This window comes from Stereum hirsutum (genome assembly GCF_000264905.1).
Source record: "Stereum hirsutum FP-91666 SS1 unplaced genomic scaffold STEHIscaffold_18, whole genome shotgun sequence".
NCBI classification, from domain to species: Eukaryota; Fungi; Basidiomycota; class Agaricomycetes; order Russulales; family Stereaceae; genus Stereum; species Stereum hirsutum.
The window spans coordinates 160,909-177,180 of NW_006763148.1; the positions used below are offsets into that span (position 1 = coordinate 160,909).

The following is a 16,272-nucleotide window of genomic DNA, read 5'->3' on the forward strand; positions in this document are numbered from 1 at the left end:
TTGCTTTTGTTGCTCCTCTGATATAATCCCTCCTCAGATCTGTCCATCTCTTTCTTGTCTTCTTTCTCTCTAGTTTGGCTGGGGGTGTGCTGGTATCGGATGTCAATCAACCTCTACGATTTTGCGTTGCTTGCTATCTTCCCTGATCGTGACTGAGGCGACCGTTGGTTAGTGGGTGATGAGCGTGAGCAGGCCACAGTGGCGCGCGGGTCCGGCGACCACAAATGTACAGACCTGGCAAGGACGAAATGATAGATCCAGTCACGGAACGGGACAACGATATGTTGCAGTCTTCACAAAACCACAGACAAGGTCGAGTGTTCACCGTACTCCTCGAGTTCGCTACCCTCATAGGACATTAAGTAGATGAGCCACAGTGGCGTGGGAGGGCGTGAGGTGTTCTGCGTGCGCTAGCGAGCAGGGCTGCAATTTTGCGTCCTCCCCTCATCGTCCACGGTCTGCACTTGCGTTTCCTCAATTTACTCGAGACTTTCTCCTTGAAAAGCATCTTAAAATACATCTAGTGGCTCGTGGGCGCCCCCAGATGACAAAGGGATGCACAGTTTTTGCAACTGATCTTGAAACAGCTCACACCAGCGGTTGCGACAGTCCGAGGTCTGGGGATAGGTTAGGCCTCCGCTCGCGATGTTTTCACCGGTGTTGCAGACGGGTCTCAATGATGCATTGGGTGTAGGTGATCTTCTCGACGAAGGGTGTCGAAGAACCTGGCGTAAATCGCCATTGAACAAGGAACGCGCTGAATCTCGCTCGAGGGCCCTGGGACAAAAAAAACGAGACAAAGTATGTGCTCGATCCCCGTCAAATGCTCTCCAGTCCCCTCATGACTGCACCGTCTCTCTGCATCGCATGAAGGTATATTTGCGACATGATTCCCTCCACAAAACATCCGCCGTCGCGCTTCGTGGCCCCTCTTTGTCTTATTTGTCGTCGATTATTCTGGCTCCGCTGATGTTGGGCGAAAGCGCCCCGCCCAATTTCATTTCCGGACAATGCGCTACTTTGATTTTGTGCCTCGTGGTATACCCAGTCCAAAAGAGCGAAGGCTCAGGTGGAGAATCTGCGTACTTCAACGTTGCTATCCCCAAATCTCTGGCCTAGTCTGGCCATTCGATGTTGTAGGACGTCCATCTAAGCCGTTCGTCATATGGGCTGTATGTACGTGATACCGATTGCTTCAGCTACGCTAGTCGGTGCGGTGGGTTTCAAGTCTATTTCCTGGTTCATGCCGAGAGACCCGGGACGCAGCCTCAAGCTAATAATCCATGAGGTACCCAAACGCTCTCGAAATTTCACACAGTAGTACTTAGGGGCCCGCGGGTAAGGGTGACACTATGTAGGCAGCGGTAAGTGTTTGTTTTGGCCTCTCTGATTGTCAGTCAATGGAATGATCTACCCATCCGAATCTAGCACTATGTGATCCCAACATAACTTGCGGAAGATATCAGACACCCCTCGACATCTCGTCGATGGAAGTCGAGCGCTGGTGATGACCCTGTGAGGATGACATTTTCTTCACAGCGCTCGGTGATTGATGTGATGGGGATTGCGCCCTTGACAATCCGTCTGAACTATTCATTTAAAAGCCCGCCCATGTCTATCCTCTTGTCTAGTAAACAATGCCCCAAGTTGCTGACCTCAACGATTCGTGCGCATTCCTTCTCTCCTGGCTAATCTCGAGCTCATCATCCCATTAGTATCGGTTGCTTGTTCATCGCCAATATTTTTGGTGGAGTGTAAGTCTTCAATGTCGTTACAGTTCTTCCATCCGTATCATACTAAAGACTGGTGAATTTTAGTCTTTGGGGCAGTACGTTTGTCGTGAAATAGAATGTGCATATGCCACATTGCGATCGTTTTCAATTATCTAGTATTATGCGTCCAGACCTACGCCTATTGCCTCACCTATTGGAATAGGGATACGAGGCTCGTCAGAGCGTCCGTGCGTGACCAGTCTTCCAGAGTTTCATCTGACAACAGCTGATATACTCTCTAGGTACTTTTCGTTTGGCTATCGGAAACTGTACAGCAGGTGATCTTCACCTTTTGTGGCAAGTGATAATCCTTGTAACTCTTGCTGCTCTCTGTACTCACCGATCACCGCCGATCAGTGTATCAATATACAGTCAGGCATTGGGGGGATTTCGATTATCTTCCGTGTATAGATTGGTACGTTTTCTCTACATGTCTGCCATGTTGATTGCTCATTTTCGGTGACGAGGAGTCCATAGGAGCTTCAAGGTATGTGCCACAATCTTGAGTTTTCGTGCCGCAGATCCACTGAGGCATGTCTTCTCGTTTGTGCCAGGTGCTGGCGATACTGTTGGTGAGCGTAAGAGATCCGTTGAAGGCTCTATGCAACGAAGCTGACGTGGTGTTCCATGACTATACATAGATGTTCTCTATACTCATCGTCCAAAGGTAGAAGAGCCTTAGTACTCAGCACTGTTACTTATGGTCCACAAGTTTCTGACTACCCTTCAATGGTCAGCTTCATGGTGTATAGGGTATATCGTTGTACGTGCCAACCCGTCCTCAGTAAGTCTCATCGGATAACGAATACATGCGCCAGTCACGGAGAACATAGTGTTATGCGCTATTTTGGTAGGCCAGCCTGTCGTGCTCTCATTGGACCGCCGTAGAACTGAAACGTGTTTCTTCACACAGGAACTTGCCGTCTTGGTCGGTGTTGGTCAGTGACTGTGCCTCAAGTCGGAGTTCGACTCTGAAAAGACGTTAATCGCTTTTCACCGGTCATCAGGGCTGGATATGGGTCAGTCTTTCGCATTGGTGACCTTCTCGGCGACCTCCTCATACTCTTCCACAATCTGATCACCTCCAGCCTGGTCATTCAAAATGTGAGCGAACCGATAAAATTTCAGTGTGTACCGTCTTCCAATGCGAGGTCTGCCGCAGATTAGCCTACTCCGAATTTGCACAGTTTCAAGATCTTGCGGTGAGTTTCGTGTTTTTTTTGTATCAGGATCCATACACAATGCTTGGGCGAAACGTACTGACATTCCATTACCACCGTCAGGACGAGGCAATAGCATGCAATGTCGCAAACGCCTACAACGATATCGTTATCTCTCTCGTCTTCGCATACGTCCTACATCGTCGAAAAACAGGGCTGAAGAGGTCCACCAGCATGATCAATAAATTCGTAAGCTGTCTATACATGTTTCTCACCAGCATCGGATAGCTCAAAGCTACTGCATCTCTCTACGCCTGCAGATCTTGTACTCCATTAACACCAGTCTCTTGACATCTTTATTTGGCCTCGCAGCACTCGTGTCTGTGCGTCTACAAATACTTCCAACCTGTGACTGATCGTTCGCATTAACACTATTAGGGAGGTACAGACAGTCGTGCGCAAAGACAGCCTCATATTCATCTTATTCTTCGTCACGGAAGGCCACCTATACTCTAACTCGCTTCTCGCGATGTACGTCCACTTCTCATTCCTTTCACAAGTAGGCATCATTACTCATCGTCTTCTCAGCCTAAACGTACGGAACCGCATCCGCCGCGAATCGCGGTACCACATCACCTCTATGTCGAGACACGTCGGAATCGTCGTCCGAGCTCTCGACATAGAATCTCAAAGAGGTCGCGATGTCGGGAGTGTGCTACCAGCTGAGGCGGAGATGGCTGACTCTGTCTGCATGGAGGAAACACCCCCCGGCCCTAGAGCTGCAAGACGATCCGACGACCGAATCAGCATGTCCATGACTCAGACTTCGCCATTTTGACTTTCTGGCGAGACCGAGCTGAACTTCTATGGACACCGTTTTCATTAGGAAATTTACACGTACCTAACTTCCAACTATGTAGTCTGACAATATTAACACAGGTGCGGGCCTATGAAGCAATATCGAGCAGAATTTGGGACGATCGAAGTTGGAACTCGGAAAGCCCGCCGCAGAGAACCTTTGTTGTTGTTGACGGTTCGACTGGTAGCTCATCGACTATACGTTCTAAGTATTCCTGCTCCTGTGTCTTCTTTCTGGCCCGCAGGGAGCGACCAGCATTCTGTAGATGAATTCAACGGCCTACGCCTCTCTGTCTTGTGCTCCTAAGGTCTCGAGATTCTCGTTGACTCCAGGCAGGCTACTTACGCAGCTGCTGAGATTCATGCCTTCGCACTTCTGGGGAAACGCTTGTCCTAGTCGTGGCTTATTACAACTGGTGCTATCTGAGCTCGCAGGTCAACCATCCATCCAGGATTTTTCAAGACTTGTATGTTCTCGTATGTCTATATATCCTCAGGCGGTATGTGTGGGGATTTTGCGCTTGTCTCAAATACTGACGATTTTTCGATCAGAGAGACCTAGAATGTCTAGTCGATCATAACAGGGACCCCTGGCACGTCCACGTTCAATACGTTTCCGTCAAACGATGCAAGAGCCAGGAACCTCACGGACCAAAAATCCAGAAAACAAACCGTCCGAGAGCGAAAGTTGTTAAACAAATGTGGCGCAACGCTCGATCGGAACTCGAGACGCATGTGGAGGTGCGCAACCTAATCCGGCCACTCACACCTCCTCTTCCAGTTTTGGACGCGTCGGTAGCTCTACGAACCTCATTTCTCAATTTATTCGCCACTATGGAGTTTATGGGTCAAAGTATTGCAAACCTTTCTCGGACAACATCCGCCCGCGGTCGCCGTTGTCGATGTTAGAGGGGTGCTCGGTGACGTTGGCGATGGCGTGCGAGGGCGGCGGAAGACAGGAGCTGTATAAAAAGGGGAGGGGATAGGCATCGAGCCTCTCTACGATCCCCCTGTAACTCAACTCGTTCGTCGACCTTAAGGTTTGTTTCTTACTCCCTGGCGCGCTCACCTTGGGGCTAATACTCTAAGCTGTCGTATTCTTTCCCGCCACCTTTAGATATACTTAGTATATCCCTTGCTACTAGCGCCCTCATTATCGAATACACCCTTATAAACCCATTTCAGGTGCGTCGCCACTAGTTTCTACAGCATAACTCATTCATAATAAGACCCTCCATTTTCTTCCTCGTGCATCTTTTATAGCCATGCCTACTCCTGTTTTGGTCACACCCTTCAACTTTAACCGAGCTATCCGCCGTCGCCTTCCTGCTGAGGTCCTGGGCTACATAATGGAACTTACTACCTATTCGTCTGGCGAGTTCCCCACCATGGATCCCACGGCCGCTCCTCTTGCTTTCACCCAGGTCTGCAGCTACTGGCGCAAGGTCTCCAAATCCACGCCTTACCTGTGGTCGAGCCATGCCATCCCGAACTTCTCGCAGCCTCCAGCAGATATGGACGCGTTTCTTCGCGCAGTTGTGGCGTGGATCCTCAGAAGCGGAGGGCTGGGCTTGAAGCTCAAAGTGGAGACGGACCTGGACGACGAGGACGACGACTCGGGGAGTGTGAGGGCTCTCATGACGACATTGATGTCCCATTCGCAGCGGTGGAAGGATGTTTATCTGGTTTCAAGTCCCGAGAAGTGGAATCCGGGATGGTCTCATTCGCTCGCCACAGCGTGTGGCAAACCTCTGCCACTCCCAAGGCTCGAGACTCTGACACTCGGTCTCCCATCCCCTGGTACCGAACTTCTTTCCATGCTCTCGAATGCCCCTCGCCTTCACTCACTCAAGGCTCACTACCATCGCCAACACTTCCCGTTGCTCAATCTCTCATCCCTCACGCACCTCCATCTCATATCACTTTGCAACGTTGAGGCAGACACTACTCTCCTGCCCGCCCTTCAAAGGTGTACCTCCCTCACCAGCCTCATTATTTCCTACAACCGCCTTTGGGACGCTAATGATCCCCTCGGCCGCCAATCCTATACTGGACCCGGACACACCCTTCACCTGCCCTCCCTTCTCCATCTCGAGCTAAATCTCCTCCACTGCACCCCCATCCTCCACGCATTCTTTATCCCCAACCTCCTCACCCTAAAACTGCGCTCCGAGAACAATGAACACCCGAATCTACGCGTCGGCTCGCTCATCTTCCCAAACGTGGAGACGTTCGAGTGTAAGCTCGAGTGCGCAAGCATACTCGACGCGTTCGTCTTTCCGGACTTGCGCCACCTGAAGTACGCGCAGTCGTACGGGTCGAGGGCGTGGCCTGCTGCGCCGAGGCTGATCACCTTGTTGAGGAACAGTGCGAATTCAACCAAGGGAGTATCTGGGGCCGGGGCGCGGATGTTCAGTTTGGACGTGAGCTGTGTCCTAGAGGGCATGACGGTGGTCGAGATATTAGGGTTATGTCCGCAGTTGAGGGTCGCGAAGCTCAGCTCTTCGGGCGCGTCATATATTTTCTGGGCTCTTACCATGGGCGACCCGTTCTCTGCGTTGAACTTGCTTCCCACTGTCGCTCTTCCTCCTACCTCGGCCACCGCTACCGTCACGCCCGATCCCGTCCAACAACCCCACTCCCTCTGTCCCCACCTCCGCTCGCTCTCCCTCCGCCGCCTTGGCGAAACCGCCAAACGTTGGGTTCCACGTCAAGCTCCTACGCCGGGGTTGCCAGGGATTGATTCAAGGGGCAAATGGGCGGATGTTGATGCGCAGGAGCAGTTGGCGAAAGAGATGGAGTTGTTTGAAAGCTTTGTGGGCATGGTGGGGAGTCGTGGGTGGGGCGATGATGGTGGGGATGGTGGGGACGGCGAGGAGGGAGAGGGTAGAAGTGGCGAAAGGGGAGAACGCGAAATTGGTGAAGACGAGGCTGCGGGTGCAGGTAGTGTGGTGAGGTTGATGGAGGTGAAGATGGAGGTGATGGATACGACGATGAAGATATTCAAGGATGTGCATGTGGAGGTCATGCATAGGTTGAAGGGGTACGTCGAGAGCGGATTCGAGTGTGGTTTGGGGACTTCGTTTGGGGCAAACTCATCGGCCGTGTGAGTACATGAAGACTTGGCCCGGAGGAGGTAAATTGTCTGTATAGATGAATGGAATAGATCGTCCGGGGATAGACGTCGGCAAGAGTATGGTGAAGGAACGATGGGGAGTGTCTGTGTGTTTCGTATCTTTTGTCGTTATTTCCTTCTTTTTGTCCACGTACGGTTCGTATCGCGTCGGAATCTCACGTTAGAATACATCTATATTTTCCATCTGACTACTTTCCTCACAAGCATAGAACAAAGCAACAGAGAGCGTGCAACCTCCATGACTGAACGTTCATGTACCGTTGCCACCCCCTGTAAGATATGGCTCAGTGGTGCAACGATCAAGTACTCCTATCATACGGGTCTATCACCCCGCACGGAAATCCCAGTTCGACTCTGGGCTGAGTGTTATAATGGTGAAGATTTCTTTTCTTCTTCTCTGAAGCTTTGAACCGCCACACAGGCACGCGCCACATCTTCGGCACCGCCCGAAAGGCGCACGCGTGTTCGTTTTTTGTTCCTTCGCCTTCGCCTTTGTCTCCACTCTCTTTCGTCTCTCAGACGCACAGTCTCGCACAGTGCACCTCTCTGGGTGATCAGTTGATAGCTGTTTCTCACAGCCTCTGAATAACACTGGAGCAGCTGCGGCTTTGGTTTCTGTTTCCCACTAGTCGCGCTTTCGCCGGTATACTTATGTTATCGCCATGCAGAACTCCAGAACAGTGACAACACCTAACGTTGGAGGCATTTCTCTTTCTAACCAAGCCAAACCAATTTATATGTTCTATCAGAAATGCGCATCCATGAAGGTTTCTGCAAAGTTTTCAATCCTCGCTGGTCGGATGCAACACCATGTCGGCAATTCTACATCCCGTCGTATCTGCCCGTTCGTCGACTTTCCATGTTCACGACGTCCACATCGGCACTTCCATACAAAATGTGTCCTCCGACCGATTCCGAGATGCAAGCAGCCAAGGAAGAGAATTTCTTGACCGAGAAGTCAGCACACGGCTGCGTTTTTCGCATGGCAATTAGGGGACGATCGGGATTCCGATACTCAAGGATCGTTGCTCATTATCGGTCGGTGCTTTCGGAGGTTTCTAACTATACCTGGCAGGTTGTATACCCCTGCGGTGTTCTGTGCTGATACTATGGACGACTACTAGTGAAACTTGAGGTTCACGATCCTGTATCGCGGCTGATAAGAGGGTGTATAGAATATGAGTATCGGCGCTCACCCTTTGCGAGCAGGTTCAAAGTCCGCCGTGACGCGTCTCGCTTACTCCCGTTGCCGAGCTGCCGAGTGGCTGCTGGCCCGTCACTTGTGAACACGCAAACCAAAATGCTGCGATGGTATGCATATTTACATCTAAGATGGCTACATATAAAATAATATAAACTATGCTTCTTTCATTTGGTTGCGACAGAATGTTTTAATTTCAGCGTGAACGAGCTACACGACAGACCTTACCCTCATATCAAATCACTCGAGCAGAGTGCAAGAATTCCATCGCAACCAAATGAAGTAAATATATGTAAAGTAATATTTCAGATTTTATGAGATTTAATGGGATGGTGTACCTTGAGTAAAATGTGCAATGGTCTCACACATAGGTGCCACCCAGCCAACTCGGTGAGTTCTCCGGTGGCCCACGTCGAAATGACATGCGGCTTGCCCGGCAGCTTTCAAAGTCCGACAATTTGCAATGGACATCGCGCTTGGTGGGAATGCCGGTACTCATAGAATACCAGCAACTTCACGAGTTCTCATTGTGTCATGCCCTCAACCTTCCACGCTGCATAACTTGACAAAACTTTCCTTTTTCTACGGGTCATGCAGGCACAGGACATCGATCCACGGTTTCCCAGTGCGTAAAACGGAGGAGGGAACATTAGGGAAGGTCATACAGGCTCTGGTTAGTCCATAATCCAGTCATACGTGCGAAATGTACTGACAGCGTGCAAAGTGTCGTAACGAAACAAGCATTCCACATCAAAGCGATTTACAGTCTGATAAGCTTTCTGGCGGCGGCCTCTGATTATTCCGACTTCAGCAGCTAAGAAGGCGAAACCATGGTTTAAGCTCTCGGTATTCCGAGATGGATCCATGTTTTCGAGAGCTATCGCTGGACTGTGCACAGCGGCAGGCTTCTCTGTTTCCGTCCAGGCCAGTTTTTTCGGTCGCTTTGGCTGCTTCTAGCGCTATGTAGCACGCATAAGTGCCCGACAATGTGTTATGTGTACCTTTATCGTTCAGTGACCCTGGCCAAGATAAAATCCAGATGCTCACAGAGATCCACCGCTTGAGTCTCCAGAAAACGATTGTCTTTTGATCCTAGAGTTTCGAACCTCGCTAGACCGCGATGGCTGACATTACTCCAGCGTTTACCTTTGCCTTTGCTGCGGTAGCTTTGATTTATGCCTTGACTCGCTTTGTTCGTGGACGTCGCCCGCTCATTCATGGCCCACCATGCGATTCCCTCATAACTGGTAATCTAGGCCAGCTGTTCTCTGCTCCTCATGGTTTGGAATACCATGCGAGGTTCCTGAAAGAATATGGTACCGCTTTTGAGGTGTACGGGTTGTTCGGTGTAAGTGCTTGTCGACATCACTGATCAAGCCCCCAGAGAAAGAAATTGACCCATTTATCCTCACTCAGGAGAAACAACTCTTCATTGCTGACGGTCCTGCGATATCCGCGATCCTCAATAACCCCGATACATTTTTCGAGACAAAGTGTGTACACTCCCTTGTGACGTTCCACTCACCTTACTGAACATAAATACTTTCGCGAACAGTGCATTCCGAAGCCTCGCACGTCTTGTATTCGGAACGAGTCTCTTTGCAGCCACTGGTGAGCTCACAACCGCCCTTTCGATTCTCTACAAACATTGCTGAGGAAATGCCAGGCCCCGACCACAGGAAACTTCGCAAGACACTCAATCCCATCTTCACAACCCGCCACATCAAAGATCTCCTCCCCGTCTTTCAGTCCATAGTGAATAAGCTGCGAAGTGGGCTAGCTGCGGATATCCGAGTTCGGGCCTCCTATCCGTACGAGAAGAATGCACTCTCCGCCGAAGTGGATATGCATGATTGGATGTCGAGGACGGCGTTGGACCTCATAGGGGTCGGGGGACTGGGGCACCCGTTCAAAGCACTCGAGGGTACTCACGATCCTTATACTGACGCAGCCAGACAGCTTTTGTGTGTACCCTGTCCAGCCTTCCGTTTCTTACATCGTCGTTCTGGTGCCCCGTCCACTTACTGACATATCTTTATTTGACGCGCGCTCGACGTTAAAACAAAGACCGGCCATCGCTGATATCGGGATCGTCACGCCCTTCCTCCACATCCTCATGAAACTCGGGCCCGCAGCCTTGCGCCGGTACATGGTCAACACGATATCTCTTCGGGCCGTCCAGACGTGCAAGAGCGTGGTCGATATCATGGACTCGACGGCGAACCATATCTTTGGGCGGAAGAAGGACACCGTATCCAGAGTGCTGGCAGATCCGGACGCCAAGGTTGAGGAGGAGCTCAAAGATGTGCTGAGTCTTATGTGTGAGTAGTGGCATCAACGGTAATTTTCGAGTGGTAGGTTCGTGTGGCTAACGGTCATGTTACGTGTGCAGTGGCGTCGAATATGAAGGATCCGCGCTTGAGTGACGAAGAGATGATTGCTCAGATGAGGTCAGTTTTTCCTTCTGCAATCCTCGTTCCACCATTTTAGTTTGTTTTCTGCTCTATCGTGATACTGACTTATAACACCGGACGCCTATAGCACCCTCATCCTGGCCGCATTAGACACAACGTCCGGTACCCTGGTCCACATATTACAAGAGCTCTCTATCCATCCCGAAGCCCAAGATCGTCTGCGACAAGAGATCGCCGAAGCTCAACTTGCGCAAGGAAGTGAAGACCTTGATTTCGATACGTTGGATGGTCTGCCGTACCTCGATGCGATAGTCGCGGAAGTTCTCCGTCTGTAAGTGATGTTGCCGTCGCCAAATCTGACTGCTAGATATTCACAAAACGTGTTTCGTATTCCATAGACATCCGTCTGCAGCGTTCATGTCCCGCACGTGAGCTCCTCACCTTCCTTCCCTTTCTAATGTCGTGCTAATCTAGAACTCTCATGTTCGATTTGCAGATCCCAAGCTCCCTTCGTCCTCCCACTCGGAACCCCTGTCCCCTCCTCTCGTGCCGCAGGCGCCCCTCTCGTCGATTCACTTCCCCTCCCCGCCGGAACGACAATCTATCTCTCCACCCAAGGCATAAACCGCGATCCTCGTATCTGGGGTCCGGATGCGGACGTGTTCAGGCCTGACCGGTGGTTGAATCTCGAAGGAGAGGGCAAGGAGGGAGATCGGGAGAGTTTGCGGAAGGCCAGGAAGCAGATCCCGAGTCTGTGGAACTCCATGTGAGTGGCTTACTTTTATGGAGTATGGGTTCGTCTGCGGCTTGTGTATAGGACTGATTTGTGCTTCTTCCCTTCGAAAGACTGTCGTTCTCCGCTGGACCGAGGGGATGTATCGGATTCAAGTTTGCGTTGGTTGAGATGAGTACGTCAGCTTCCCTATTCCTTTTCCCTACATCCGCGTTCCACCGGAACGTCTTTTCTACTCACCTATATAAGTCACTCATTGACGGGTATATATTTTCTCTTACGATTCACAGAAGTAGTGCTCGCTGCTATCATTCCCTCGTTCCGCTTCAAGCCCTCAGAGACCGCGATCGAGTGGCACCTCAGCATCACGCAGGCGCCACATGTGAAAGGACCGAAGGGAGGGACGAGAATACCGGGGCTTCCGTTAGTCGTCGAGGTCATTAGCGACGTGTAGAGGAGAGGTTCTGTGAGTTGTATGATCACGAGCATCGCGAGTTGAGCGTGTACGGATACTCCGTGAGTCGGGTTAACCTTTCCTGTGGTCTTTGAGAGACTGACAAAGATATACCTACAGCCTTCATGTAATCATAGTACGAAGCAGAACTAGAGCTCGGGATGTTCCCGGGCGGCACTCCTATAGACTGAATGGACATAAAGTCCACACCGTGCAATGTCAGAGATAAGTACGGCTCGGTCGAAGAGATGAGGCCTTTGACTGAGAAACAGATGCAAGAGAACTCTTGGAGAAATGCTGGGGAGACGGCTCGGAACTGGGCTGACACTTTGACTTCTTTTCAAGCGTCGTCTACTCATGAAGATATCTCTCTGCGGTCCTTTATTCACGCCGATGACATCGACGCTTCTTTCAACGGATATTTTTGTGCTCGGAAGTTGGGCCACACCGGTCCAAGTCACGTCACTCATACCTGTACAAATCAAATACTCTTCCTCGAGGCGTCCTCGCATTGTTCTCCAACAGCAAAGGTGATCAAGGTAATAGTATGGCTCGGTAGCGTAACGGTCAACGCGCCTACACATTATGGGACAAGGTGCGTGCTCCATTACCGTTAACGTAGGAGATCCCAGTTCGACTCTAGGCCGAGCTGATCTCTCGCGGTATTTCCAACGGAGATTTTGTGTTCGGGATAGGTTGGACTATGCGGCTCGCAGTCGCGCCACTCATACCTGCACAAACTAAACATTATCTTCATGGGGCCCTTCATTGTTCTCCAACAACGAGGGTGATTGAGATATTGGTATGGCTCGGTAGCGTAACGGTCAACGCGCCTATACATGGTGAACAATGTTTCCTCCAATCCCTTCCACGTAGGAGATCCCAGTTCGACTCTGGGCCGAGCTGGCTCTCAGAGTCAGAAATCAGTTTTGCGTGAGGAGCAGGTACTGAAGTAATAGAAAGATCGAGGCGAAGAACGAAGACGACGGGGGACGTAGGGAGCTGTGACCAGAACGAATGTCGCAGTTTGTGCTATACAATCGTATCTTGAAGAGTATCGCTCCAAGGTTCAAGTTCAACATATGATACAGATTTCAAGTTGCATTGTTTGTGAGTGTACATACAAAGAAATAATCATACAAAGCATTGGTGAGGAAGGTTCATGACAAGCGGCGACGAGAGGAAGTTACATAGTTGTCACGTTCATGGAGTGACACATATCAAGCAGGGTGAGAGGAAGGGACGGTCTGCGGAAAAGCATCTATGAGGGGTACGACTCCGTCCTAGAGATGTTGCCGCAAGCAATCCTCGTGTCCGTAACAGCATCGTGGATGACGACGGAACGGCCCGCGATGGAGTACGAGTAGTTGCCGGTGATCCTAACTGCACAATGCCCACAACAAGTCAGCATAAAGATCCCGGTCAGCGTGCAAAAACTGACGGCGACTTACGATAATGATCGAGGATCTCCCTGCCCGGCATGATCCCGTCCAGCGTCGTCAACAGACCGTACTTTCCACTCAGGTCACCAGTCTGGAACGTGCTGAGATTGCCGCTCGTGGGGTGGTAGAGGCGATTGAAGGAAGGACCTTCCGAGGCGGGAGCTGAAGTGACGTTCGACTGGAGAGGTTGTGTGCCGTTGGCTTTGAATGGGTCAAGATGGGCTCCGGCGGAATTGCAAGTAGTATCGTTGGCGGAGATTGTGTTTTCGTGGATGTGGTAGGCTGGATAGGACAAAGATCGATTAGCGACAAACACCCCGACGTGAGTGTTCATAAATCGAGGGAATACTCACCAAAGATGTTGTTCGTCGAGCTTAGCCCACCAGGGAAACCAAACTTGATCACCAACGTCGTCAAGTTCGCCAACCCACTGTGGCCCTTCAACTCTCTAAAATGGAAGTACGCCCCCTCCTTGTTCAATACTTTCGCCCTCGGCCCATTCGAGAAGGTCGCGGTGGCATAGGCGTCTTCGAGCGCTGGGTCAGCGGCGATGGCTTTGAGGATGGGGTCGGTGTACGCTGCGATGGAGGCGTTGACGGAGTCGGTGGCGTTGGTGTTGGGGATGAATGCACGCGGAAGGGAGATCGCGGAGGATAGAGCGATCGAGGAGATGAGGAAAGTAGGGAGTAACATGTTGGACGGATAGACGCTGGGAGTGGGTGGTGGACTACTTGAGGAGCTTGGCGTGTAGAAAGGATGCTCTGGAAAAGGGGAATATATAGCTTGCGCCGACGCGGCTGATCCTCCACCGCGGCAAACAGCGCAAAACACGGCGTCATTGGATGGCGGGGACAGCGCCGACGATGAGCGCAAAAATGACGCATGGACGGTACGAGCGCGATGACGAGCGGCCAAACATAGCAGGATGTCTCGCGCGGGGATGTCTCAAAATCGACGATGCGGGAAAGGCCCCAATAGGGGCACGCACGACACAACCGATTCAGTCCCTATTTTTGCTTCCGGAACGAGCACTGGAAGTTGGGACTTGGAAGGATGCCAGCGTAGCTACTTGTGGACGCTATCGTCTACTGGCGAGCAGGTTGAAGGATGAACTAAAATATACATCCATACCATAGTATATCTTCAGCGAAATATCGTAGTTTGACAAGTGACGTATTAGAGTACAAGGCAGGTTGAAGAAGCGATGAAAGGGGAGGACAGAGAGGGGATATGGCGCGCCATCTATTCAAACATTCGAACCCGTGGACCAAGGGATCCAGTATACAGTAGCACACTCCTTCCTTCTGTTCTTTCTCAGTCCCTCAAGTCGGAAACTGTCCTGGGGATACCTTCAGAGTTGGCATATGCAACGAGGATTCGTATAGATCGTTGAAGGGCAGCCCAGAAGTACGCGGCGATGGCCCATCGAAAGGGCTGTCGTTAGAAATAGCTTCCAGGTGTCCCCTATGCAGTCCTTCATTGATCCATTGGCATAGAAAACTTAAGCTGAAGATACGCATGCGTCGACGAGAGATTGAAGACCGATAATAGCAGGGCCATGGAAGTGAGAAGGGAGGGAGGAAGTTGGGAGGAAGAATGGACGTTAGAGATGTCCGCCACTCTGCGACTCGGACGTGGCGCGGATTTGTCCGGGTGGGTTGCCGGGAGTCTGGCGAGCTAAAGTGGCGTCGACTCCTTCGTTGAACTGGTTCAACTCTTCTGTTTGTCTCGCTTTCAAGCTGGCGGACTCTTCGGCTCATATATTTCGTTTTTCTTTCCCGTGCCATAGCCTCTCATTCCTCGATGGGTATCTTACTCAGAAGCTGCTATCGGCTCAAGAATGTACTGTAGCGCCGTGTTACAGCTCTTCTGTCCGAGTCGTTGAAGCACGGTCACGCCGTTCAGGCCTGGCCCGGAAGTGCAATGGCTTCAATTCGTAAATATACGAGATTCACTCAGACATGTAGCGCGAGCACGGCGGTTTCCTAGGGTCGCCTTCAGAGTGGGCATGCTTGAATTGGATGAGGTATCTTCGACGAGCTCGCACCAGGACGAGGAATTGGCCAAAGAGGAACGCGCTGAGGAAGATGACATTATTAGGAGCGATGCTCGAGATAGTGAACCTTTGGGTGGAGAAGGTCGATCTTGTGGTGTCAAAACCTCCTCCTCCTGAGGAGAAAAAGGAGCAGGATGGGAAAAAAGAGAGTGATTGACCCGTTTCCTACCTTGTCACTTATACGATCCTCCCCTAACGACCAATTCAACAGGAATCGAGGCAGACGAGACGGCCGGTTCAGCAGAAGACGAGGAAGACGAAGATGGTATGGAAGGAAGGATGAGCACAGTGAGATGTGATGCATGTGCAGGTGTCCTTGAATATTGCCCTACATTGTCGTTGTCGTTGTGTTGACTTCACTAGAAAGATGCATGGGATGATGAGCGTTCTCTCTAGAAATGTTGGTCATTGCGATACTTGACCTTCAACCCAGTTATAGAGAACTGAGACGCGGCGTATCGCATTTGTCTTGTCACAAAGTCATCACCGTAGCGAAAACCAAATGGACCAGAACAACAAGCGGAAGTAGAACGGTCACCCTCTCACAAAGGCACCGCAGACGAGTCGAATGAAATAATGGATACATCGGCGAAATAAGTCAATGAGCGAATCAAGTATGTATTTACTGATGAGTGGGTGAGTACGTGAGGAGGTGAGCGGGAATGCGGAGGCACGTATCGAAAGCGAGCAGCGAAGGGGGAAGGGGGAGGTCAGTACGGAGATGAGCCCGAACGTACGTGGAAGCCGAAAACGGGAACTGGAACTAAAAGCTCGGGGTGGTCAATGAAAGGTGAGGACTAGTAACGCTATCGTTCATAGTGAGATATAGAACCTAGAACGAGTGGGGATAGAGTAAAATAAAAGAGAAAGAGAAGATGAGGCGGAGAAAACAAGGAGATGGGAAAAAGAGAGGACGTGACGTGGCGTACGAACCCAAACGTAAATGCGAAAGAGAAACGGGGAGCGGAGAACAGAAAGGAGAGACGTGAGTGTATAAACCTAAGCCCGTAAGCATAACCGTAAGTGCGAAGATGAACCTGTCGAGA

The 16,272-nt window shown here is 50.9% G+C and overlaps 5 protein-coding genes, 1 non-coding gene and 1 pseudogene across 7 annotated transcripts; 6 read left to right on the top strand and 1 right to left on the bottom strand.

Moving 5' to 3' along the window:
* Positions 1-1,637: 1,637 nt before the first annotated feature.
* STEHIDRAFT_161977 (uncharacterized protein) lies at positions 1,638-3,770 on the top strand (the record flags this gene model as incomplete). Its single annotated transcript, XM_007309599.1, has 18 exons — positions 1,638-1,666; positions 1,716-1,754; positions 1,818-1,828; positions 1,890-1,960; positions 2,015-2,073; positions 2,130-2,187; positions 2,250-2,259; positions 2,327-2,344; positions 2,414-2,453; positions 2,510-2,535; positions 2,591-2,622; positions 2,686-2,714; positions 2,780-2,876; positions 2,960-2,974; positions 3,056-3,181; positions 3,253-3,311; positions 3,371-3,463; positions 3,521-3,770. 18 exons carry the CDS (start codon positions 1,638-1,640, stop codon positions 3,768-3,770), a joined length of 1,062 nt encoding a protein of 353 aa, XP_007309661.1.
* A 1,285-nt stretch (positions 3,771-5,055) lies between these two features.
* On the top strand, positions 5,056-6,900 carry STEHIDRAFT_161978 (uncharacterized protein; the record flags this gene model as incomplete). Its single annotated transcript, XM_007309600.1, has 1 exon — positions 5,056-6,900. One exon carries the CDS (start codon positions 5,056-5,058, stop codon positions 6,898-6,900), a length of 1,845 nt encoding a protein of 614 aa, XP_007309662.1.
* Positions 6,901-9,247: 2,347 nt separating this feature from the next.
* Positions 9,248-11,728, top strand: STEHIDRAFT_142300 (cytochrome P450; the record flags this gene model as incomplete). Its single annotated transcript, XM_007309601.1, has 11 exons — positions 9,248-9,475; positions 9,505-9,620; positions 9,683-9,738; positions 9,794-10,091; positions 10,195-10,448; positions 10,520-10,577; positions 10,669-10,872; positions 10,940-10,969; positions 11,038-11,307; positions 11,388-11,449; positions 11,565-11,728. 11 exons carry the CDS (start codon positions 9,248-9,250, stop codon positions 11,726-11,728), a joined length of 1,740 nt encoding a protein of 579 aa, XP_007309663.1.
* A 549-nt stretch (positions 11,729-12,277) lies between these two features.
* On the top strand, positions 12,278-12,380 carry STEHIDRAFT_t253. Its single transcript has one exon. It is a non-coding gene; the product is annotated as a tRNA-Asn (tRNA).
* A 154-nt stretch (positions 12,381-12,534) lies between these two features.
* On the top strand, positions 12,535-12,634 carry STEHIDRAFT_t254 (annotated as a pseudogene). Its single transcript has one exon. The product of its transcript is annotated as a tRNA-OTHER (tRNA).
* A 355-nt stretch (positions 12,635-12,989) lies between these two features.
* STEHIDRAFT_161980 (uncharacterized protein) lies at positions 12,990-13,863 on the bottom strand (the record flags this gene model as incomplete). Its single annotated transcript, XM_007309602.1, has 3 exons — positions 12,990-13,111; positions 13,180-13,452; positions 13,524-13,863. 3 exons carry the CDS (start codon positions 13,861-13,863, stop codon positions 12,990-12,992), a joined length of 735 nt encoding a protein of 244 aa, XP_007309664.1.
* Positions 13,864-14,728: 865 nt separating this feature from the next.
* On the top strand, positions 14,729-15,755 carry STEHIDRAFT_115168 (uncharacterized protein; the record flags this gene model as incomplete). The annotated part of the gene is made up of 5 exons (XM_007309603.1): positions 14,729-14,823; positions 14,960-15,012; positions 15,138-15,308; positions 15,438-15,514; positions 15,666-15,755. The coding sequence occupies 5 exons, from the start codon at positions 14,729-14,731 to the stop codon at positions 15,753-15,755; spliced, it is 486 nt and encodes a 161-aa protein (XP_007309665.1).
* Positions 15,756-16,272: the final 517 nt, after the last annotated feature.